The sequence below is a fragment of the Vidua macroura genome, chromosome 2 (assembly GCF_024509145.1).
Source record: "Vidua macroura isolate BioBank_ID:100142 chromosome 2, ASM2450914v1, whole genome shotgun sequence".
Taxonomy (NCBI): domain Eukaryota; kingdom Metazoa; phylum Chordata; class Aves; order Passeriformes; family Viduidae; genus Vidua; species Vidua macroura.
This window is the reverse complement of record NC_071572.1, coordinates 30,267,631-30,294,181: the sequence shown is the minus strand read 5'-3', so window position 1 is coordinate 30,294,181 and position 26,551 is coordinate 30,267,631. Positions and strand designations below refer to the sequence as shown.

At 42.0% G+C, this 26,551-nt stretch overlaps 1 protein-coding gene across 4 annotated transcripts in view; it reads left to right on the top strand.

The window, feature by feature from the left end:
• Positions 1 to 26,551, top strand: part of NPAS2 (neuronal PAS domain protein 2) — a 105,426-nt gene that overhangs the window by 38,392 nt on the left and 40,483 nt on the right. For all 4 annotated transcript variants that reach the window (XM_053970737.1, XM_053970740.1, XM_053970739.1 and 1 more), the window contains exons 2-5: positions 13,196 to 13,249; positions 18,008 to 18,156; positions 21,365 to 21,456; positions 24,759 to 24,848. In XM_053970737.1, the coding sequence (XP_053826712.1) occupies positions 13,196 to 13,249; positions 18,008 to 18,156; positions 21,365 to 21,456; positions 24,759 to 24,848 (385 nt within the window). The remainder of the gene's footprint in view (positions 1 to 13,195; positions 13,250 to 18,007; positions 18,157 to 21,364; positions 21,457 to 24,758; positions 24,849 to 26,551) is intronic.

Below are 26,551 nucleotides of genomic sequence, written 5' to 3'. Positions count from 1 at the left end.
TTCTTCCCAATATCATTTGGCACAGAACAGAGATTATTTTGCAGTTCTAAGTCATGCAGTACATAAGTGCAAGGTGAACCAGCACATCAGTATTTCACTGTGGTTTTCTGACTGTCTCTATTCCTTTTCAAAGTTAATATCTGGCAGAGGCAGAGGCATAATTTGATCTTTTGCTGTGGGGCTTTTAATGACTTCTCTGTTTCTGAACTGCCGCATTTGAGTGAATAAGCTAAAATCTAAGTGCACTTTACACTCTATGGACTGTATCCTTCATTTAGCCTGTGTTCAAGAAGACATTAGCCTGAGACTTCTTAAAATCTCTGCTTCATTTTGGTCAATAGGGAGAGTGTAATGTACAATATGAAGTAGGAAGACTTCGGTGTATGAATAAAAAAATATTAACAAAAGCAGTTATACTTCTCTCTTGTTCCCACATTTCATCAGTTTAAAGCTGTTTTTATGCTAATCAGTGCTGGATTACTGGAATGCTCTACGGATAAAATACAGAGTTTTTCAAGTTATTTCCTTGTGTAGGATCCTTAAGAGGATATCTGAATTCTAGAGCCAGATCAGTTTTAATTGATTCTAAATAATCAGATTCCAAACTGACTATATATTGATATTAATTATTTCAGACTCTGCACTTAAATTGAACACACAGCTTAAGCTGTAAACTTGTGTTCTTCAGAATCCTCTTTTTCAAGTCACAGGTATATAAATGGATCGCTGGGATGGGGTTTATTCCCAGAGGACCAAGAGAGAGCAATTCTAGCTCCCTTGCAAGCTCCCCATGCAGCAGTGCCACACACATCATGTAACACAGCCGTGTTGCACCACAAAAATAGAGCATCTATCAATTACGGTTGAAGAGGCAAAACCTCCCTCTAAAATTCATGACAAAATCCCCTGAGAATGTTGAAGCCAATAGCAGAAAAAGGGACACAAGGTGCAGAAGAACTGACAAATTAGATAATTTCCCATGTGGGAAGGCAATATCAGCCCTTAAAGCTGGCCTTCCACTGGAGAACGATTATGCAGAGATTTTTCCTGTTTCTGTACTGGCTTTGGGGTTATTTCTCCACATCTTATTTTTTATTATGCTGACACATAAGAGTTACCACTAACTAACAATTAAAACCAGGAAATGCTATATGTTTGGTACCGTAAAGGTTTGAATTTTTATCTTATAACATTTTGTTTTTCAAATCACTCTATTCCCGGTAGCATAGCAAAAATCATTTGCTTTAATGCAATTGCTAATAATGATGATATCAACACAAACCTCTGTTTGTTCATATGTTGAGCTCATTGAATAAAGAAGCTTATCATTTATCTGTGTAGAAGCTTTTAATTAGTTTTCTGAATTTACTCCAGAGATTAATGGGCAGATGATATTCAATATATGCTTTATTGTTTTAATTTCTTTATTGAGATATCTGAATGTGTATGCTCTTCCCTCTTTGATCCTTTACTTTTTTTCTCTCTGTTAGATAACTGTAAAATATTTGTCTGCAAACAGACTAATAAACTCCACTAGGCCATTGCACCTGGGTGGTGGTAGGTGGGTCATAACACGACACGGCAGCAAATTCCACTCTGTCAGCGATTATAAACTTTACTCAGAAAATACTGTGTCACTGAAAAGCATCACTTGCTGGCACTTTTCAGGATTTCCAGTAAGTTGGGGAGGTACCTTTTCCTGCTCACACACAGCACTAATAGTTTGTGTATTCAGGCATTTCTTTTTTAACTGAGATTTCTTTTGACCTTTTCCCTCAGCTGCCACCTTTTCCTGTGGTCATCAATTACTGTTGGCCACTGCAGCGTGGCTCCTGCTATCCCTCGGTATCCCGCTTACCCATGGGACTCTTCCAGTATGGCAAGGTTGTCCTGTGCAACTTCCTGCTGCCTCCACCTGACTGGTTTCTCTTTCACTTCCTCTGCTTACTTGGGAGGTGCGTGTGCTCTTGTTGAAGTCCACATGAGGACCCAGAGCAGATGAAGCTCAACCCTTGGGCTGTTTAGGGAAAGAACTTTGTCCTTTCTGTGGAGCAGTAGCATCACTGACTCCTGATGGCAGCCAATATTCACAGCCTACTGCCATCCTGGCTTAGGGACTGTGCCCTTTTGTTGCCAAGAAAGGAAATTGAGCCCAAGCTTCTGAATCCATCTTTGCTTTTCTTAATTTCTTCTGTCTTAGGAGAAGTGCATCTTCGAAGTACAGATAAAAGGGAATGGAAACCCTCAGTAAACAGTGCATCATTTTTCTTAAAAATAGTGCCCTGTGTAAATATAAAGTTCAACATTATGGTTCTGTTGGCCCAGTAGGAGAGGGATTTAAAATGCTTGTTAATGGGATTTAAAAGCAGGAGTTCAGTTATACTAGCTACAAAAATATAATTATCATAATTAAGATTGCAGAGCACTAACAAAGTTCTTTAATAATTATCCTTTTTCCTTAGAGATTCATTTTGTAAAAGCTGATTTGAATTTTACATAATGCTGGAGAAACTTTATCTTTGTAGAAATGAGAGCCACTGGTACCATGAAGGGTCTGAGAAAAGCGGTACTTTGCACATAGCTGGAGTATGGCTCAGTCTGAGACAGGAGGGACTCAAGGGCATAAATGTTCAAGATGGCACAAAATGCAGGGGCAGCCTTGGTCTGGTGCTGTAGCAGAACTCTTGGCACGTTTATGGACTCAGACAGAAAACTGGGAGTCTGCAACTAAAGAACATTCCTCCCCAAAGTATCATGCAATCAGGCAGGTTGAATGTCTATCCTTGCTGTCTTTAGGCTTAGTGATGCCCAGGCAAACCGTGAAGCCTCCTGCCTTGCTCTGGTCAGAAATGACCTTTAAACTCCATGGGATGTGTTACCTGCAAGGGAGACAGCAAGCAGTACAGAGCAATAATCTGTATAGTCACAGGCTTGCAGGGTCCCTTCTGAAAAGAAAGAGACAGCAAATTCTCAAAATTAAATGACAACAAATTGTCCATTAAAAAATATCTCCCCCAAACAGCTTTTCATGATTCATCTCCCCAGATGATTAAATATTTAGTTCTGCTGACAGGGATATGATAGTTACTATAGAGCAGAAAATTTAGTGCAGTGTGTGAGTTATAAGCAGATGTGTTATCAAGCTGTTAACACAAAAGTGATGGGATTATTGGTGTTGATATCTGTATTTATTTCCGTAATATTGTATAGAGACTTTTTTTCCTGTCACCAGCAGATCTAGGCCACATCTTTGGCTCTTGCATGGGGCAGGGAACTTGTCTTGCAGGGTCTCTGCAGGGACAATCACATTGTCCCCTCATGCTTCCCACCTCCAGCCCCATCTGCTGCTCAGCAGAGCAGCTGAGCACCCATGGGTGTCACCATGCTGCCATGCCTATGAGGATGGGGAGGGTCAAGGAGAGCACTCACTATCTGGCTCAAGTCCCAGTCTGCTTCTTGGAGCTTGGCCCTCCAGTTCTTGCTGATTTGAAGAAGCAAACAAATACCACATGGGCAGGGAGAGGGCAAGGACACTGAGAGAGGACAGCCCTTCACCCTAGGTCCTGTTTAATGAAGAGGGAGATGCCACATCAGGATAGGTCCTAAAACTCGAAGGAAATTTGGCTTCATGTTTAGTTTTTGCTTTCCTGATGAAATCTCCACAGAAACATATAATCTGTTATTTCAGCATCCTATGTATGGAGGGAATGATCACAGCTGGTGTAAATTGTGACAATTAATTGAATAACGCTGTCAAAAATTCAGAATTTATTTTTAGAACGAAGTTTTCCGTTAGCAAAATTACTTCTAGACCCAGAGCCTTTTAAAAGAAGAGTAATTTGGTTATTTGAGAGCCATCCATAAACACTTAACAATCAAAGAAGTGGGGGGAGTGAGACCAAACTATGTCAGCTCCTGGACATCTTGCTTTGCATTCCAGTGCCACCATAGCATGTTTAATCATATGGAAAGGGTTAAAATGATCTTGTCAAAACTGTTGCTGCCAGAAAACGAAGAGAATGACTGATAACAGTCCCGTTGAAAAAGACTAATTTTCTGCTTCATTGATGTTTCCCAGGTAGTTCATGTCAAACAAAATAAAAATCCTTGCATTTTTGACAAATACATCTTTATAGTATTATACCTGCATATTTTGCCTGTATCAGCTGAGCATTTGACCATCAGAAGATCATAGGTCAAATGTTATATTATTCTACTTATTTAAATATTTGCAGAAGAACACCAACAGTTTCTTACAACTATGAATACTTCATAACTGAGACCCTTTTCAAGAGAAGGTTTCAGAGCTAATAATTGCAAAATAATCTGTGTAGTTCTACCTCCACATTTTGACCTGGGTTTTGCAAAGATACACATACATCCGGGCCTCCTTATAGCAGCATAGAGTTAAGCATATTTTAAAGTCTTTGTGCATTCTGATATGACGAGGATTAAAGTTTTATAAATACCTAAAACAGATTAAGAACATGAGTAGAGAGAGAAGAAAAACAGGTTTTACATTCAAGGGCCATTCTCTTGAAAGGCCTTTTTCTTCTTGGTTTTTTTTTTTTTTTTTAAACATCTAGGAGTGGCATGACAAACACCTGACATACAGACATACAATGTCAAGATGTGTGCCTGTTTATAAAGCAGGAGTGATGTCAATGTAGGTGAGACAGTGCCCAAGCTATTTCTAGTACAGAGACCAAAAGCACAATAAAATATATTTCAAGAACATATAAATAATATAGGAACTAATTCAAGGGGACTGATTTGCTTAGGATATGTAGCCAGCTCAGTAGATCCAGAATGACTGGATGGTTGAGGTTGAAACTGAATTCAGGTTGGAACCTCAGGAGGTTTCCAGTCCAACCTCCTACTCAAAGTGGGACCAGCTCTGAGGTCAGACCAGGCTGCTCAGGGTTTTGCCCAGTCAGGCCTGCAGGGATGGGGATGGCACAGCCTCTCCAGGCAGTCTGCTCTGTTGTCTGGCTGTCCTCATGGAGAAAAGTTCCTTCTCTCTTCTTTAAATTTATGCCTGTTATTTTTCACTCTCTCATCCTGCACTACCATGAGGAGTCCAGCACTGGTTCTTCCCTTACCGCTTGTAGGCAGTGAGAGGACTCTTGGGTGTCCCCAAACCCCTCTCTTGTTCAGACTAAGTCAGTCTGGCTATCCCATCTCCTTCTCATATGTCAAGGGCTCCAGGCACCACCACTGGGGATGCTGCTGACCTTCCTCCTGTTAATCTATCCTTTCTGTCCTAGGAACCCCCAGACCAATCACATTACCCTAAATGTGGTATAACAGGTGCTGAGTGAAGGGACATAAACCCCTTCATCAGGCTGCATTCCTGTCCATGCAGCCCAGGGTCCTGTTGGCCATCCTTGTCACCAAGGCACACCACTGCTTCATGTACAGCATGCTGCCTGCCGCCTTCCAAAACTCCCAGGGCCTTTCCTGGAGAGCTGCTCTCTAACCAGTCCATCTCCAGCCTGTATCAGAGTTCAAGGCTCTTCGTTCCCAGGTGCAGGACTTGGCAGTTGGCACCACTGAATTTCATAAGGTTTCTTGTCTGTCCTTTCCTTCAGTCTCTTGGTCTCCCCCATGACAACAGCCGTGCCTTTGAGCATGAAGCCAGCATAAATGACATCCACTGCTCTCTCCCCATCCACAGATTCTGTCATTTCATCATAACAGGCAGTGAGGTTATTCTCAGTAAATCCACACTGGCTGTTTTTGATCATCTTCTTCTCTATGTGCCCAGCCCTGTGCTCCAACAGGACCACTCCATGATTTGCCAGGGACTAAAGGGAGGCTGACTGGCCTGTTGCTCCTTTCTTGAAGGCCAGCCTTTGCCTGTTTCCAAACATCAGGGACCTTCCCCACCTCCACAACCTCTCAAGATGAGAGATCAGCCTAGTAAAGGACAACAGGAAGTCTCCCAGCACCTAATGAGGCAAGTAGTCAGTCCCTATCAACTTGTATGGTGAACTTCCCCCAGGCTTCCTCAAGTTCCCTGAGTTGATCCTCACCTGTTGCTGGTGCTTCTGCTTCTCCCTGCCCCTGCCTCCAACATGGAGGTTGGGAGACCTTGCTGCTGAAGGCTGCCTTAAAGCAGGCATAGCCTTACCTGTTTTGCTGTAACTAATTCACCCCCTCACACACCTCCAGTACTGCAGCAGTCCTGCACTTTCGTTTTTCAACCTTTTACTACTGATGTGGCAGCAGAAGCTCTTCTTGTTGCTCTTGTCATGCCCTGCAGATGTCACTTGAGGTGAGCTTTGGCTTTCCTGCCACCATCTCTACATACCCAATGAAGTCAATAGAGAAAGACAATACCTCCGGCAGGTGATTTACCATCTCTTGCCACTTTGGCTTATGTGTAAGCTTTGACAAATATTTGGCTGTACACAAACTAGTAATAACTAAGCATTTAGCTGTGCCTATGCCGGGTGCCTCAGTTTTCTTGTTGAAATGCACCCACTAACTCCAGTGCATCAGCCAGGCTTTGCCAAACCCCTGATCCTAGAATTGTCAGGTGTCACCATGCAAGCGTGTAGAGTCTGAGCCACCTCATGCGCCCCATGACAAGCCCAAGTGCTTCATCTCCTGGCTCCTACAGAAGGCGAGAGGGCTGCCAGCAGACCACTGCAGTCACATCCTCCTCCGTTCATCACACACAGCGATGTTACCGAACTGACCTACTTTCCCCATCCGCCCACGGAAGGCTAATCCTGTTCAGCATTGCTGGAAGGGGACGGGCACGCAAAGAAGTGCTCTGAGTTATACAGATGGCAGTCTTTGCTGATTAATGTTAGTTTAATTTGTTTGCCTTTCTGTTTCCAGCCGTGCGAGGGGAGAGCAGAGCAGCGGTTGAACATGGGGATTCACAGCCTGTTCACTGAAGTCTGAATGGCTTTAGTCATTCAGTAGTAATAATAGCAGTGAGGAAGATAATGAGCATGTATGTACTGATCTTCATCAGAGATCCAAACACTGCACAAAACTTTACATGTTGCTCACAAGCCAGAGATAAAAGATGCCTCTCACCCTGGCCACGCTCCAGCACAGCATTGCTGACGTCAGCTGTCTCACTCCTGGCTTAAACCAATGTGAATCACACTGCATCTACAGAGAGATCACAGGCTGCACACCCCAAAATTCAGCACCAGGGTGGAGGGGGAAAGTGGTCAAACACATGGCAATAGGTGCAAGGTTTTTGACATGTGAAAAAGAATACCCCTTCCCACTAAACAGAAATATTGTAAAGAATCAAACCAGAATATGCTCTAAGCCTTTATTTCTATTCATGATAATCTCTTACTACTCAGCTCTATTACCTATAACCATCTTCCTATCACCCCCAGTTCAGAAGAGGGGAGCATTAATTTCAGTCCAGTTCCATTCTTTTTACTGTCCACATGTGGATTGTTTTTAATGTATGTTTGCTTTAAGCCTGTTACCATCTAAAGATTAATTGTACACGTATGTATGAAACATGAAACAGCCCTTGAGGTTTATGAAGTCCAGTATTTTTCTCAAAAAGTTTTCTTTTCTTTTTTTGAAGCATCTAAATATCTCTTGTGTAAACAAAATGTAGAAACCTACTGAATGCAGGAAGATCTTGCTATACACTGTCAGGAAAAAACTCTAAAGCTGGACACTTAACAATGCTTCTGGATTTTCTTTACTCCTAAAACCAGTAATTCCCATAACAATCTCAGCATAACATGACCCATGGTGACTCCAGACTGTCATTCTCCCACTAAAAAGCCACATATCTTTCTCAAATAATCACGTATATCATCAGGAAAGGGAATTTTTGCTGTCTTAAGGTTTCTAAAGTCTAGTCTGTTCACATTTTGATAAATCAATTTTTATTGCTATAGTTAAGAATGTGCCATACTTAATTATGGACTCCAGCATGTTCTTGTAACAGTTCATAGGTTTATATCTGAAAAAAGGAGAATAGAGTGGTACAGTCCATTTTGTGTCTGTGAATCCGTTGATTTGTTCTGATTTGTGTTTGTACAAATCCTTCTGCTGTGTGTTCACACTGTGCCTTTCCTGGTGGGATATCTGAGTGCTTCATCCATGTTACAGAAACTTGAAACAAGGTGCCTAAAATGATTAGATGGTCACTTCTTGTTTCTCACTCTATCACCTTTCCTGATGCTTCCCGTTTGCTGATCTTTCTCTTTGCCTTCCAGTAGGGTTTGGAAAGGAAGTTTTTCACTTTTTAGTGTGATTTATTTTTGAGCTCTGCTTAGCTGAGGGAAAGCAGGTAGAGTTCCTAGCCACAGTGGTGCTTCCCAGGGTGGGCAAATCCCATCTAACCCATACTGTGGAGCACCCATGGGATGATGCCATTGACCAACCACAGTGCCCATCAGACCCAGTTCATCATCCCTGGGCAGGGGATCTCGCAGCAATGCTAACACAGTGACCAAGCTACACTGTCCCCTGTGCTAGTAGGTGCCTAGAAACTGTGCCCCTGGATCATGCCTAGAACCTCTCTACTCTCTTTTGGTGCCTTCTTCATACGTATTGGATCCTACTCATTAAGCACAGGATACTATGTGTGGCTGGATCTGACCTTTGAATCCTAAGCCCCACCAAAGATACCTGTGTGCCTCCTGTATAACACTGACCTCTTTGCTAACAGCCATTTCCTCCCCCTCAAAGAGGGGGTGGGAGAGTGGATGCAGTGTTGAGGCAGAACAGGAGCAATGCTGTGCAGAGATGGGCCCTGGAGGCTGAGCAATGTCTCTGGAAGGCATGGGAGCATGCCTACCCTGCTGCTCTGTTTCTTTCTCCTTCACAAAGACAGCAGTTGTTGGGAAGGGTCTTCCCAGAGGTGAGAGGACAGTTCAAGGTGTTTCATCTTGGTTTTCCATACAAGCCTTGACCATCCCCTGTCTTTGAGAGGATTGTTCTCCAAGTGCAGTATCATCATCTTTAATTAGGATTGGTTGTATTGTACCAGCATCCCAAGTGATCTGAGGGTGAGATCTGAGGTGTAAGGCTCAGGTATGTCTGCAGTGGGTGGGAGTATCCCTCTTCCCAGGACTGACCATACCTGTGCAGGACAAGTGGTGGAATATCCAGGCAAACCTGTGGGGTGATGGAGGCAAACACACCATCTTGCTAGAGGGGGAAGAGGAGGAAAAGTCCAGTCTTTTCCCTGAGCTGCCAAACATAAGGGCCAGGGAAGCACAAACACTGTGATTTCCCATGAAGGTTCTCCAGGCACATGTCAGGACCTCTGAAAGAAATTTACATCTCTGATTTAATTCAGCTGAGTTAAATGAATATTATTAAAAATTCTTGATAAATATCAGGATGATTTGTAAGAACTATTAGCTGGCCTTGTGGCAACTTAGTGGAAAATCAACAACTGATTACCTACATTTGAAAGTCTACAGCATATCCTTATGAACAGTAGGGCAGGAAGGAGTGAAACCAACCTCACCAGGCCAGAAAAGTAGTAGCTTAGCTCAATAAAAAACATGTTTCTAGCACAGGATAAGGTGATCAGTGCCAGATGATTTTTTATAGTGCAAGCTCTGTGTCCAGTGGGAATAGACTGTATCAAAATAAACATGTGCAACCTTTCTTCCGGAGAGTCCCTAGAGCAAGCTGGCACTCTGCCTGAATTGCTTCTTTCCCAAGCAACTATTCATTGTATGAATGAATGTGGGGGGGGATGTTTGTGCTATAATTCTCCATCTGATAACTAAGCCAGGGATACATAGTTAACAGCTTTAGCCAGTCTTTTGTTTCCAAAATGCCATTCTTCCCTACTTGTGGATATGCATCTTTCTGTGTGTTTATATGAATTCCTCCCTGATGGGAGGAACGTGAGCGTTCTCCTCCTTGTTCCAAGTAGTTCCCATCTTTTTGAGTGATAGTCTTCATTCCTTGATGATAATGATGATACTAATGAAGCTCCAAATGTAACTGTCGCTGTTAAATACTCTGCCAGCAGGAGTTACATCATGTGGTGTTCTTACCTATAGGTTTCCAAATTGCCTTTCTTATCATGAAAGGATTCTTCACAGTTTGAGAAATACTTGTGCCACTTGTTTTTTTTTATGTCACTCCTTTGCAGGGGAACCATGGCACAGAGCCTTGGTATTTACTGCCTGCCTCCATCATTGCAATGAGTCAGAATTTTCTCCTAAATCAAGAGACAGTAGGTTTCCAGTTTGCAGTTTGGGAGCTTCGCAGCTGAGGGACTGGGAGAATAACTTAAAGCAAGCAGGTTGCACTAAATGCATACCTAAGCTCCTTGACAAGGGTTTCTCCATCAAGGTGTAAGGCAGCATCGTGGGGCTCTGGAAAGGGATGGTAATACCAGTTTGCACCAGTTGTATACTCTGATGTATCTATTTTATTGAGAACAGGTTTAATTTCATGTGGTACATAATTTCATATGGTACATATGTACTAGAAACCCTGTTAGCAATGCTTATGATGCTCTAGAGATTTTGACATGTGAGCAAACAGAAGCAAAATGACAATTAGATATTGTCTCATGCTAGCAACAGCACAGCAGGCCCAGAATTTCATGTCAGTCAGTGAGAAACCTTGTTTACTGGAAGCTGGCCATGAATTGCTTTACAGATCTAGCCAAATCCTTGGCAGAACAGACCAGTTAGATTTGTTGCTCTCTCTCAAGAGCAGAGGCTTCCTGGCAGTGTAATTTATTCTTGGTGGTTTATGGGATACACTGTAGGAAGCCCCTTTCCATTAGGTGCATTGTGCTTCTCCAAGAGAGCCAGGGCTGAGCAGCACCAGTACTGACTGCCTCATCCATCTCCATCCTTCCTCACAAGCCACTCAGCACACTTGTCCACATATTCCTGTTTTCTATTGGGAATCTGTTACAACCAGAGGAAACCTCTGTGAGGCTCTGTGAGGAAGACCTTTAGGGATTCAGGACGAGCTACTTCTGCTGCTGATACTGCCCCATTTTGATTGTCATACCCTAGATTCAACAAGTATGCATGCAACAGAACATTTTGTGCTGTGCTGTGAGGGTGGTGAGACACTGGAACAGGTTGCCCAGGGAGGTTATGGATGTCTCAACCCTGGTACTGTTCAAGGCCAGGATGGATAAGGCCTTGAGCAACCTGGTCTAGTGCAAGGTGTCCTCCCACCATTGGGACTAGATGATCTTTATGGTCCTTTCATAGCCTCTAACATCCTATGATTCTATGATTGTGAGCAAAGATTTAGCAAAGAAACACTGCAAAATCCTGAATGCTAATCCTACAATTTAAATGATGCCTTCTGTATTCTTGAATAGCATAGGTGGTAATAAGGGAGCAAATAACAACAAAACACATTGAATATTGTCACTACATTTTAGACTGAATTATTTGAAAACACAGTAATTGGGATAACAGTTTCATTATGGGACTAAGCAAATAAACACCTAAAATATATGTAAAACACTGGTTAATAGAATTTTGCTGGCCTTATACATTTTCCTAGTCCAAAATATGGATTATGATATGGCTGACTTGCAAGTCAAAAGTCATGGCTGACTCTGGCTGTTTTGCAAGTCAAAACAATTGTCTGAAAAAAAAATCTAAAAACTACATGGTATTATTTGTTATGTTTTTCTGTATAATGGAATTCAGCAATTTAAATTCACCAGTTACAACTGAAAAAACTAGGCCCTTGGCCTTCATATTTCCTGTTTATCTTTCATCAAAGAGCTGAGTGCCATTAAGTAGTAGCTTTACCCTCCAATCAGGGACCAGTGAGCCATTAGTGGCTCTAATTCCGCATAACTCATTTTATAAAAAGTGATAGGGTAGTTTTGTGTTCTTACCTAACTCTTGAGTAATGACCAGGTAGAACGTTGCTGTAAGAGAACTAGCAACAGAAGCACTGTTTTTACTATCATTGCATTTTCACTTTGGTTTTTTTCATAAAATGGTCTTTAAAAGGCAAATTTATGTGTGACTCATATGTGGAAAATAACATGGGCTTAAATAAATCGTAGCAATTAACTTCCTTCCTCCTCCCTTCCAATTTTATTCATGTCTTACATGTTGAGGACTCATTAAATGAGAAACACTGATTACTGAAAAAGAGTGTTATCATTGCCTATCACTATACCACTGTTTTGAAAATGAGGCTTTGACAATATCCAGTGGCATTGTGCTGCTGTTTCGGAAAATATTAGCATGGGATGCAGCAGCACATGGATTTTGTACCCTAAAGGGGTGCCAGATGCCATGAGAGGTGCAGTAGCATAGGGCTTCCTTCTTGGGCTGAAGTGGTTACAGATCAAGCGTCACTGTCTCATAATGTCATAGAGCAAAGGAGGGTGGGCACTGAGCTAGTGACAAGTGTTTCTGAAGCACTCAGCCTTCAGCTGGGCTGCTTTTGTATTTTTCCCTTTGCCTTGCCTACACAAATTTACTTAATTTACCCAATTTACCCTTTTCTGCTTACAGTTCACACTGCTGGAGCAATTGTACTACAAAGCTGAGGTCATAACATTTTGGTGAAGATCAGCAAAAAGAGTGATGGGGATGGGACTGTCCCCATGCTTGGTGCTAGCATGGCTGGGTGGGATGGTCTGACTGGACTGCAAGAGGGTTTTGTAGTATGGCTTAGGCAGTGGGATTTATAAGGACACTATGAATTTGAGGTAATTCACTAGAGAGTTATTACCATCTCTTTTGGCTTTGTGTCAGGATCCACAGAGGAGGATGAAGAGCTTCCCAGTAGGAAGAGCAGAGAGGTCAAAAGCATCCATGATGCTGGCTCTTGCACTGAAGATGGTTTTGGTGGGAACATGGGGGCAAGGAAAATGCTTTTCAGCTTGAGCAGATGCCAGGGTCATTCAGCCTACAAGTTTGCAGAGAGTAACTGCTGCACTAAAAAATCCCCAAGAAGTGGCTGGTTTTGTACTGTGCTGATGCACCATGTGGTGCCTAGGAGCCTTGATCCCTGCTAGAGACCCTAAGGCTAGCATAATGCTCAGGAATAACATTACCCACAATGGATATTTCCTAAAATCAAGGACTGTGGCATAGAGTCCTGTTGACACATTTATCTGACCTGGATATCATCACTGTGTTATTAAATTGAAATAGAGTGACTATGAGATTAACCTGCAAATTGAGCTAAAAAATGACAATTCATACTGATTGTTGCATTCCTTCAACAGAAAAAACTGCTTAGACAATCTAATGGATGAAGATGAGAAAGACAGGGCAAAGAGGTGAGTATCTTTTCTTTTATAACTCTCTGTGATGAACTTGATACTGTTTGTTGCTGCAGAAGCTGTTTTATCCATAATCAATTAATCAAAGAGCAAGAGAGTAAAATACAGTCAAACGCAACTTGAAAAACTGCCATGTCAGACTCCTACTCCTGGCTGCACTGTAAGAAGAAAATAGCCTAGCAATGTTTCTTGTGGAAAATGTTAAAAAAGCCAAAGCATTGATCATTTTCTTCGCATTACTGCAGAACATCAGAACTGAAGCACCAACAACATTCTTCTGCCACTATAATACATCATCTGGGCTTCCAGAGTGTACAAAAATGTTGTGGTTTTCTTTTTTCTTTAAATACATTTTGCAAAAGAAAAAGAACAGGAAAAGTGGGGTTTTTTTCCCTATTAGAATGGTAATTTATTAATTTATTCATCAATGCCTATCTCACAGCAATGAAAACAGCCAGAAATTACCTTTGGAGCAGAGAAAGACCACGAAAAGTCAGCCTTAAACTGGCACAAACCCATACTCACAGTCTGTACTCCATTGAGTCCCAGTTGGTGGGAATTCACTGTGAGCCCTTTGTTGGGAGAGAAAAGGTGTGTTTCAAGGCAGAAGACCTGTGGCAGTGAAACTCTTAGTAACTGTCAGAGCTGACCAGCATCTGCAGAAAAGCAGTTTGGAAGCATTTGAGGTTATCAATGCCTCGGCCCACAGTTTAATTACTTTAGAGAGAGACAGAGGTTGCCCACATTTTTCCCCTTGGTTCCTTCTAATGAGAGTATTTCCAGTCCAGGCACAAGCAGTTGATCCAGTTTCATCTCTTTTGATTCCTTCTCCGCTTCTTTCCCTCCCTGCAGCTTTGTCTCACCAATATAGGTCAGCACAGGCTGCAGCCAGGCTCAGCTGTTCCCCTTTGCTTCCTTTCAGAGGGTGCAGAAAAGAGCCCACCTTGCAGCACTTCTTCACCTGCTAAAGGCCTGATCATCTTCAAGATATTTCTGTGCTAATTGTCTAGTAAAAGAAAAATTCATTAAATGAATGCATATATGAAAAAAATAGGATAACATGTATCCTTGCTATCGGCAATTGTCATCACCATCTGGTATGGTTTTCATACCGTTTGTTCCCAGAAGGAATTTTTGTCATACCCTGGGGCAGGCCTCTATCAGGGTGCATTAAAAAGTTATAACTTTAAAAATTAAAAAAGGAAACTGCTTCTTCAAATTGTAATTTAAGTTCATTTTGCTTTTTAGAAATAAAGCTAAAGTTGAAATTGAGTTTGAATTCATGAGATGCTTCATGAAGGTCTAAAGTTAATACATTATACTGAAACAGTTCAGATTCATTTAAAAGCTACAGGTTTTCTTCCAGAGAGAGTCAAATTAGGAGAAGCTATTTGATTAATATTTTGCTGCTGTGTTTTGTAAACTGAGGACTCTCACCTGTCCTGTATCACAAGGGAAACACTTCTTTTTTTTGCTTCTATTTGGTATAAGGACTGGCTCCCTCAGGGCTGAGAAACACCAGAGGGGATTAAAAAGCCCAGGAAATTCTTCTCTCCTTTTATTTTCTCTGTTAAAAGTAGGTGAGACTGAAAATTTCTGGACCTAAGTTTTTGGGATGGTGCCAAGCCAGGAGCTGAGTTTCTTGGGTTAGGTGTGTGTAGAGATACACATACACACCATGTATATCTGCTGCAATTTATTAGGCATGTACAGGTTGTATTACACAGACATGAAAAAAGGATCCGTCCTCTCCTGAGAAGAGGTACTTGCACTCCCACCCCTGTGCCAGATGTTTAGTATTTGGCCAAGATCAGGAAGAACAGTGGTTGAATTGAGCCCTATTCTGCATCAGCTGACTCCCTAGGGCACAACTTCACTCCGAACACCTGAGGACTAAAATGATGGCACCACAGTTGGGAGCATTGAAGACCTAGGTTTTCTGATCTTCGCAGATCAGAAGCCATAGTTTCCTTTTCAGTTCTTTGATGCTAGATGAGGTTTATTTTGGTTTTAGAGATTTATTAATTCTAAACAAAAGGTGTGCTTTGTGCACTTTTTTCTCTATTTGCTCTTCTTTCCATTTACTTTAATAGTATATAATTTTAAAATACTTTTTTTACAATTCAGTTGAATTCCAAATTCCAACCAAAACCAGCTTGAAGTGAACCATGAGAAAGTGCTTAATCATGAAGACTACTACCTGCCATTTTCCACTGAAATAAAAAGTAAATTTAAGAATCTTAAATGAAGGTATGTGGTACAGTTACTTGCATTGATGCATATATAACACACTCCACTGGACAGCCAGAAGAAATCTGAAATTTAGTGTAAAGTCACATTTCATTGTAAATTAGCAAAATGTAGCATCTACTACTCAGTCAGTATCTGTCTAAGACAACAAGCATATATGTAAGTGAATAAAAATGGCTGTTAAGTTGTTGATATTGATCATTCTGAATTCAGGCTGTTCTGCATTGCCTTCAGCTGTATTCACTAAAGATCCTGATTTTATTCATACTGTGTCTCCTCCTTCCCCTTGAATATGCTGTAATCTTTCTGGAGTAGCAAGGAGGGAGGAGAATTGGGACAAATAGTATGCAGTTAAGACAGAGGTTGTTTGGGCTCACTGTAATTGTATGCCCTAGCAGTGAAGTAAGCAAGGCTACGAAATAATCCTCAAAGGGAAGTGATGAAAACTATGTTACTTCATGCATTTATAACTGTACTAAACAAAGTATTTTCAACTGTGCAGGGGTAGTTTTTATCATTTTTTCCAATCTTGTCTCATTTTTTTCCATTTGAAAACTTTACTGTGATCATCGATTCATATCTTGGTAGAGTTATTTCCACTAGAGGAGTTTTTATATTTCCTTTGTGAATAAAATGTCAAGTGTTAAGTATAGATACTTTATATTTCTGTCAAGGCTTTTTTTATTTTTCTTTTTTTTTTTTTTAAGCAACACATTCCCTATTGACAGCTGGTGGTTTACTTTATTTTCAGGGAAATCTGGACTCTTTAAGCTTAAAATGAACTGAGGATTGAATTATGAGGAAGTAAAATGTTGATATTCTTAACATTGCCCTGAACTGTAGAGAAATAGGATAAGGCTGGAGCTTTTCACATCTTGTTCTGACAGCCTTTTGCAGTGTAATAAGAGCAAGCTGAAATCAGTCAGGCAGTATCCACCCAATCTCTTGTGTTCAAAGCTGTAAAATAATTAAGAATTGGCTTCTATCCAGTGTATCTCCAAGTGTGTTCAGGGTTGAGAGCAGGACAAACAAAATTTACCCCTCTGTCAGTAGTAACATCCTGAAGCCTCTGTAGTGATTTCTCTGCTGAAAATGTTTATTGCCATCCTGGTCCTCACAGGGGATGTAGATGCTGGGCTAAATTCTGCTCTGATTTTCAGCAGTGTGCATCCAGAGCTGCTTTGAGGGATAGCAGAGTTAGCTGGGAGTGAGAAAGTCAGAGTGAGAACTGGCCTCTTGCCTTTTCCATCTACATGTAACCAGATTTTTCAGTCTTTGCGTAATTGGCAAGGCAAGTCTCATCTGTTTGAGGACTTTCAGAACTTTCAGAAGAACAAACAAACCTACTGGCCTATACTTATTTCTATTTCCACATGGATACAGAAGTCCAGGTGATAACCTCCGAGTCAAACAGTTGTAGTACTCCTGAGAACCAGTCAGAAAATCCGTGTGTACAGATTGGCATAGAGTTAAAAAACCCAAAGTGCGCATGCTGAAAAGATTATTAACAGCCTTAATGACAGTATTATGATGGTGCCAAAACACCCCAAATGAAATCAGATCCTTTCTTCCTTTGAGCTCTTGAAACACAGCAGCAGAAACGGGCTCTCTCTGAGGAATCTGCAAGCTAAACAGACAAGACTGGTGAAGAAAGGTATAGAGTATTTGTTTTAGACCTAGAGACTTGGGGCACTGACACTGATTTTCCCAGTGGCACACAGAGATTAAGGGCAAGCACTACTGGCACTTCCAAGACCCCAGGTCTGGCAATGCATCCCAGCCTCAGACAATCCATGCTGATGCCTTTCTCCTGCTTGTCATTGTGACCTTGGAAAGGAAACTGAACAAAGTGGCATACAAACCAGATGGGAGCTGCAGCAACTTCTACTCAAGTCTCTGATCTTAGTGACTGAAAGACAATATCCTGATTCTTTTCTGCCAGCCTGGAGGTAGGCAGAGCACCTGTGACCAAAGTGAGCAGGTCCTTCTACATCAACCCAGCTCCAGTGCAACAGCTGCAGGACTGGGGTCCCTCTCTTCTGTTAAGACTGCACAGATGGGTATGATCCAGTCTCCACTCTTCTTCTTTATGGACAATTTTACTGTTGTCACAGTATTTCTATTTCTTCTCACTCTGAGTGCCTCCCCAGAGACTGCATGAATTTTTAAGATCCTACATAATGTCTGGGAGATTGACAGAGCTCCTTCAACTACAAGCTCAATGCTGTCCTGATAAGCTCAGCCAGACTGTCCAGAGGCAGCACAGAGGAGTGAGCAGAGCCTCCATCGCCCCACTGGGCACTAAAAGAGGCTCAAAGACAAGAGCAGGAGGTGGGAACTGTTGCCTCCTACTTGCTTCTGTAGCTTTGTTGGAGTCCAGTGTTAATCTTCACATGCTGACGTGTGCAGCAAGCTAATTTTATGTAGATACATTACAAAGAGCAGGTACATGATCATTTTCCTTCTTGCTCTGCTCATCCTTTGTTTCTTTTCCCCTGTCTACAGGGCTTCGCGTAACAAGTCTGAGAAGAAGAGGCGTGATCAGTTCAATGTTCTCATCAAAGAGCTCAGCTCCATGCTTCCAGGCAACACTCGCAAAATGGACAAAACTACTGTGCTGGAAAAAGTCATTGGCTTTCTGCAGAAACACAATGGTAAGATTTAGTGCAGCCCTTCATGCACTTGCCAGACAGTTACTATAATATCCTCTTTCCTTCGGTGATTATCAGAATGTCTTGAGGGACCTAAAAGTTCCAATATAAGGTATTCGAGGTTTTTTTCTACCTCATCAAAAAAGATCATTTGCAGACACTGTGCTGCCCAAATCCATCTCCTTATTTGCTCTTCAGTTGAAGGTGACTCTCAACCTGCTAGAGAAGGGGGCAAATGGCAGCAACTGAGGGAAAGAGGGCAACAGTGCCCTGCAGCACTCATGAAGAAGACAGATGCTTTGAACAAGAGAGATTTGGGAGCAAAGGGAAGATTCCCTTACTTGAAATTTGCAATACTCTGAGTAGAAGAACAAAGCATTCTCCCCAGTTTCTCTGCAGAAAAAAAAATGCAGGGAAGCAATCTGTTCAGCACCCCAGCTCCTCAGTGGACTGTGTAGGACTCAATTTTCCACATTGAGTAGAAAGCTCAGACCAGAAAATGCCTCCTTTTTTGAAGCTGGCATTAGCAAATTGCATCCACAGATAGTTGACATGCTTCACCCAGTTTGCACAAGCACAAGCTACATCACATGTGCAGAGCATCCAGTTGCAGTAGTCAAGTTCAGCATCGGAAGGCTAGGAGTTCATTTTTTAAAATTCTTGCACCGGTGGCATTTAAGTCCCTTAGAAATGTACCTTCAAAGAGGGCAGAGGAGATTTTTGACCCTGCTGATCTACTCTCTTTGGTCTAGTTTCTATTCAGAAGGAGGAATGTGCACTGTGGCCTTCCTGATGCTTTGACATCCACCAGTAGTGGTGAACTGAAATGCTCCTCCCTTATAAATCAGGGCACTGGTTTAAAATGGGGCTCTCCTGCTCTGCCCCTATGAGGAAGAGGTTTCAGTGGGTGACTGTGGGGAATGCCCCTGGTCCTAGAAAGCAGGAAGGGGTCTCACAGGATGATGCACTACATCGCCGGGCTTACCTTGGCTCATCCAGCACCTCCCTCCTGCACTCTATGGAGAACTCTGGGCGTAACAGGAAAGACCATTAAAACTCTTATATCATGACTCTCAACAGAATGGAGTCACAGATGTCAGTCTTACTGAGGAAATAATTATAGTGGTTCTGGCATTAGAGTGCAGTTTCTCCTTAAATTAATTTTTACCACAGACAAACTAGAATCATAGATTTGTTTAGGTTGGAAAAGACATTTAAGACCAATGAGTTCAACTGTTAACCTATGGTTTGTAAAGGAAGGGATGACCAGGACATCTCAAAGTTGAATAGTTATGTACACTTTTTTAAAAAATTGTAGTAATGACTCATCTTTTTTTTTTCGCTGCCCAAGGCAAAGGAAGATGTGAATATGCTAAATTATAAAACTAAGCAAAGAACAATCACCCAAGATTTGAAATAAGTGTAGAAGTGTAGCTGAAAGTCCAGATAATTTACTCCAAAATATGCTTTTCCTTGAAAAACAACTACGTGAAGGAAAGCTAACACTCACAAATCTTTCCACAGCAATTTGGTCAAAATGTGACTGGGGTTTGTGTACTTGCTAAAAAAAAGCAAATGTTATCTATTTTTAAACCAGATTAGTAATCACAGAATATAATACAAAGCATCGGCATTTAAAAGTGTTGATTATCGTCAGCATACTTTGGATCTGGTATATTGAATCATGTTCCCCTTTCATTTGGTAGGCTAAACCAAGATTTTAGTCATAACATCTAAAGGAGGTAAATTTTCAGATTTTTTCCTTCATAAACAGCCTCCTTCATTATAATCCACATAATCTCCCAGATCTCAAGCAATTCTTCCAACAGTCACCATTTCATGTACATTGGCTTTTCCAAGCTACAGATCTGCTGAAAGTATCCTATATTCTAAAACTACTTAAAAAAATCTGATGGACTCTTTCTTTAGTCTGCTTTTCAAACCTGTGTGTGAAACCATAGGGACTGTGGAGAGTTGCTGTGCTGCCAGTGACAGCCCCCAGCATGCAGAAAGCAACTCAAACAAGCTGGTAGGAGCAAACAGCTGCATCTCCACTAATACAGCCTGAGCAGAGGCTTTGATTTCTTTCTCAGTGACAAAATGCACAGGCACTAGTAGAAATTTACTGTCTTTAGTATCATTTATCCATTTGTGTTTCTCTGGCCAGTTTGCCTATGTGCTCTGAATACGGAGCATTGCTCTGGAAGTGTTAATCAACAGGATTAATTAAAGCGTTAATCAGCAGGAGGTGATGAAAAGAGAAAAGCCTGTGCTCACCATCCCTCACTACTAGACCTGAGTGAGGGAGTCCTCCTAGAGAAGTAGAGTGAGCAGCAAACTATAAACCAGCTCAAGTTTCTGGAAATGAGAGCTGTCCCCCAGAATCCTGTCTGACTCAGAGCTAACATAAGTGACCGTTTTCCAAAGGCAAACAGTGCAACCAGCTATCCAGTATGGTCCCCAGTTTCAGTGCAAAGCTGTGAGTTGTTATCCCGGTGTGTCTGCACTCCTCCATGGAAAGCCCTCCAGGAGCAAGCCCTCTGCAGGCTGCCATGGGGTCAGGGTAAGACAACAGTGGGGCAGATCTCCTCTTGGGGCCTTATGGGCTGGCAGCACAGGGGACCCTGCCCTCCAGACAGGATTTGGGATGAGATGCTGGTGCTCCATTACTTCTCCTGGGCTGCCCTACACCATGTGGCTGAAGGTAGGGAGAGGGTGGTGGCAGTAGCACTGGTGTAAAGCTGTCGCAAATGCTTGTGATTAGTTCTCCTTTTGGAAAACGGAGCAATAGCTCTGCAGTTTGGAGTCACAGCCCTTTGGGGCTTATCTGAAGGAGCTTTCTTGCTGTTCTGTTTGGCACAGAAGCTATAGGCTGAAGCCTCTCCAGCATCCTGATTTTGAAGCTGTAAATTGTAAATAGCAATTGGATACATGCTAATCCTTGCCTTGATTTTAATTTCATGCAAAGTGGTTTTACCTTTCGATCAATACTCCAGTAATGCTGCTTGAAGTCAATGGCCTTGTGAATACAGGCTCCCACTGAAGTCAGTACAAGTTGACTTGAGTAAAAAATGAGAAAAACATTTCGGGCTTGAAAACTGCAACTTTTGAAAACAAAGGTTATTTCTCTCTTTTCATAGCAACCCATATGTAATATTTCAAGATAGAAGTTAATTTGAATTTTAAAGATGTAATTATTCTATTTGTCTAGAAGTCTCAGCACAGACGGAGATTTCTGAAATTCAGCAGGACTGGAAGCCTTCATTTCTCAGCAATGAAGAATTCACCCAGCTGATGTTGGAGGTAAACATGCACATACACCTTTCCTAATTTTGTCTAGCACTCATGGAAACGCCCATGCATTTAGAACAAACTGTCATCTGCAGTTCCAAAAGAGGAGGTTTTGGGAACTGCTGTATCTGACCATCAAGCAGAGCTGTCACTGGGATTAAAGTCCCCCCCTGTTGCTCTTCTGTCTCAGCGGTACCGTTGTGCTGGGCTGCTGCAGCCTGCAGAGCTGTGCAGCAACTCCCAGGAAAAGCAGTTCAGGACAAAGATTCAAATGACAGGTTATATTTTTTTTTTTACAAACAGAGGTGAGATAAAGGGCACATGGCTGTTTTTCTCCTGTTCTTGGAAGGTGTTGTTAGCATCTAATATTTATGCAAGATTAGCACCTGAAACGCAGTGGTGTCGCGTCCCTCTAGTGCTAGGTGCTGAACAAGCAGATAAAGCCTGACAGCTCCTCTTGGCTTGATACAGTTGGTACTTCTACTCTGATTTTCAAGGCCCTTATCAAACCCTTCCTATTCTAGCATTTTGCAATCATAGTTTTTCAATTATAGCATAGGTTCTTTTAATGCTAGCTGGGATTTGAAGGGAGGCAATGCAATGGTATTTATGTAGGTTCAAAATGAAAAGCAAATGAGTTGCTCGAATGCATTTTTCCCTCTCAGTAATAGCTAGAACTGCCTTTAGCAAGGGTCTTCTCCTGTACTGAACATACAGATGTTGCACAGCCCCACAGTGTCCTTTGAGAACAAGCTTCTCCTCCCACAAATGATGTGAACATGGCACATGATGCAGGCTCTGGTGATGGGCAGGGAAGGATGTTGGGGAGAACTTCACCACCAAGGAGTGGCATAAAGCCCGGAGCACATTGCTGGCTCCCAGAGGCTGGGAGTCCTTTGGCCATTGCCATTTGTTGTGATGAGACTTCCCTGGACTAGTTTTATGAGATGCTTTGCTCCCATTGCTCTGACAACTGGCCATTTCCATCTCTGTGCACAGGAACTTAACACACATAACTCCTTCAGTCTGCACTGAAATATGTCCCTCAGAAAGCAGTAAATTGACTGTTGTTTTGACAGGTTGGGTCTTTGTTCATTCTACTTGTATGCTACACAATTTTAGATTAAAACAATCACTTTTGGTTTCCCAGCTTATAAATCACCTTCTTGCTACTGTGATTTTCCATGCCCTTCAAAATAACATTGGTTATTGGGATGTCCTGTTGTGCCAGATGTTCATCATTCCCTGCTATTTTGTCTTTCTACTAATCTTATTTTATTAGCATTTGGACAAGACTGCTTGAAGTTTTTCCTATCCTGCTATTAAAAGATGGGAAGGGTTTTTTTCCGAGCACTAATTCAAAAGATTCAAGGCATAATTGACTGCAGTAATATATCAGCTTTCCTGAAAATGGCCTTTTTTTACCACATTGAAAAGGCTGTCACCAGGTTACAGTGGGCATTAGGCTCTGTTTGTCTGTCCAGGGCTGATGCAATAGTAAAACCTTTGAAGAGGAAAATGCTCTCCTAATGTTAGAATGTCCAGTTGCAATAAATAAAAACAGAGTTATGTGTGCACACATTAACTTGATTTTACCACAAAGTTCTGATATGAGTCACTATGTGTAATTTGCATTGGATATGAAATAAAGAGTTGATTTTTTAAAAACTAACAACCTTCACCATAGTAACATGCACGATCCAACTGCCTCTTAAAACCACTGCTCTCTTCTATGGGTTAACAGCTATCATGTTTTTTTAGAAAACAGCTTGAATGTACTGCACTAAAGAAAAACATATTCTCTGCACCTAGATTAACAAAATCAAACTAACTATAGCAGCTGGAGGGTTTTCAGAGATGCTAAACATTCACTCTTCTACTGGGGTATAAGTTATTGACTTGCTTTTGAGGGATTGAAGTACCAGCAGATTCTCATTGACTTAAATAGTTGTGGGTGCTCAGCATTCTCTGGAAAAAGGAACATATGTTTGTGTCTTTATTCAAGGCTTTGTGTTTTCCTTTTTTTTTTTTTTTTTTTAACAATTAGCATTTTCCAGTGTTCTCAGAATTCTTTCCCTTATTGAAGTCAGTGGCGGGGGGGAAGGATGTGCTGTGGCTTACAAGATCAACTGCAAGTCTGGCTTGGAGGCAGGCCTGGTTTTGCAGTATGGTTTTGTAACGCCGTGGCTCTCTGGTCAGGCTGTTTGCAGTACACCTGTCTCCTGAGCAGGTATGGCCACTGGAGCATAGTCAAACACTGCTCTGATTCAGTCATGTTCACAGGGCCTTTGCTGCTCAAGTACTGCTGCCAAAACTGACTCCAGAATATCAGGGAATTGACAGGAAGGACCCAGACTTGCTCCACTTAAAGGGTTGGGAGCCTCACTGGTGACTCCCTAATGGCAGTGGGAAGGTTTTAATATATTATCTGAGCACCTACTGTTGTGTCTTAATTTTTTGAGATGTTCGCCTTACAATGATCTGAAGATCATCTAGCTTTAGTTCACTCTGTGGAGAATCCCCTGAAAAATTAAGTTGATCTTGCCTTAGATCTGAAAATCTACCTAGGTTTAATTTTGATCAAAACTTAGCTCAAAACTTGGCAGCTCAGACTAAAGAAGAGACTCATTTTGAAGGTGAAATTGCTCCTGTGCAGAGGGTGGGGATGAGGCTGACCTTTCCCTTCAGTCCTAGGAGTGAAGGGGCTTACCACAAGATGGGACCAAAGTGAGGAAGAAACTCTGCGGAAGGGTGAATTTGTCTTGGAATGAGTAATCTAATACCATGACCTTTAAAATAAATCACTCAATTAAAACTCAGGCTAAGGATTATTTGATCATTTGCATTGCTTTTACTTACATGAAAGCCCAGTAATATACAATGTTACATTAATACAAACTGTGATTTATGGGGTTTGCAGAGAAGTACCATTTTGAGATAGGACTGCATCCTTTCATCATCCTTTGATATTTACACAGAGCTCAAATGTTCATTTTAATAACTTCCAAGGGATCCAGTCTTAGTCATTTTGCATTATTAAAATGTGTGATTAATTTAAAAACTGAGACATGAAATGTTCCTGTGAGCCCTTTGTTGCTTCAATAGTAGGTTTTACTAGACTACAAAGAGTCTTGTAAAAGTTAAATCAGACTGTAAAATCAGAGAATTACTGTTCTGCAACTTGAGATAACATTCCTACAACTCGATGACAATATGGTGCCGAAGTCAAACTGTTTTGATCAATACATGATGAGATGTCCTGTTTACACCACTCATTCCTATTAAAGCACTCTCAACTTGTCTGTTTTCCTTAGGCATTAGATGGCTTCATTATAGCAGTAACCACAGGTGGAAGCATCATCTATGTGTCTGACAGCATCACACCTCTTCTAGGGCATTTACCGGTGAGTAATTCTGGCATTGCCTTTTCTACTACATATTGTAGAATTGGGCACTGCACTTGTAGAAGCAGGTGTAAAACAGTGCTGGGGGTAGTGTTTTCCTGAAAATGTGGTGAGGGAGTTTGTCCCTGCATTATGCTGGCTGCTGCTGTTACTCAGCTCTGCACTCTCTGTCTGATTCATACCCTTCAGGTTTTTGTTGCTATGAGGCACTTCAGCTTGAATGGAAAAAGCTCTGCAGTAATAGACTGGCCAGGGGAGGGACAGGGTGACCTGGCTGATCTTTTCCATCTCTGATTTCTAAGCTAGCAGAGAATAGCACCAGTGCTGCTGGCAGCCCAGTGAGGAGCTTGTTAAGGGCCTTATTCTGCTCCCAGGGAGGTAAAGGACAAAAACCCCATTGAATCTGGAATTAGCCAGAGGCTGCTGACAGCTCTCCCTGCAGCTCCCCTGTGCTTTCCCAAGGGGAGCGTGCTGCTCCCGGGAGCTGCTGCTGGAGCCGATGCTGGGTGCAGCCCTTCACCAGTGCAGCCGATGCTCTGGCACATTCAGCTTCTTTTATCTGCCTGCTGCTCCAGGAGACACTCCCGTGTGCATTGGCTTGGGCTGGAGGAGCAGGGGAGAGGGACTGCTCCAAACCCCGCTCCTGTTGCTAAGGCTGCTCTAGGAGAAATGGCACAATAATTATGGATTAATCCTCACACTCATTTTTAGTACCCTGGTCTCAAATAAATACATGCCCAGGAGAAAAAATTAGCTGCCAAATCATTATTGTACTACCCCCTGCCATGTTCTTAAGAAAATTACTATTCTCTTTCTCTCATTTAGTTTTTCACCAAATATGTGTTATGTTTTCCACCCAGACAAATGTATTTCACAACACTACCTTGCTGGAGTAAGGACAAAAATTATTTTCTTCTGAGACAAAAGGAACTTGATGAAAGAGCAGCTCCTGGTAAATGCAAAAATATTGCTATGCAACAATAGATTGAACTGAGTCTATTTCAGTCTTTTTTCATCCTCAACAGTTTAGAAGACCAGTACTTGACTATTTTCTGACATCTGCCTCACTTCAAGGGTGGGGAGAGCTGTGTCCTATGCATGGGCTATGGGGTTTACATACACTTACTGATTTCCATGAAATTTCCTTGTCTTTCATCATTTGGAGTTTTCATTGGTGTCCCTTTCAAATACTGGTTCTTAGTGGAGATGATAGATCTGCTGCAGGAAAGTATTCCTCTTCAGGAAGACACATTTCAGACCTTGTGCCTGAAGTCTGAAGCCGTGACTGAACATGGATAGATGCATGTTTATAATTCCTGAGTTGCCCCATCAGAAACTAAACCGGGTTTTCTCTCCCAATGACATGCTTTGTGTGATAACCTTACATGGTATCCAGCCCAAAATAAGGATAAAAATGGACATTACTTTTTATTTGCATAAAAGCAGCACATGGCTGTCCAAGTCAGGGACCAACCTGACCAGGCTGGAGGTGGTGCAGACCTTCCTGGAGCTGCTGGAGTGGTAATGGTTAACAACTGCCCCACCAGCCCACACATGTAGAGGAAGCATCCCAGAGGCCACAGCTGAACAAGGAATATAGGCTTCTGCCTGCCCCAGGTTGGCAAATCACTATGGCCATGGGCAGGGGCCCAGCTGAGGGTGCATCTAGGTGCACACTGGGTATTTTAGTCCTCTGTTGCCCT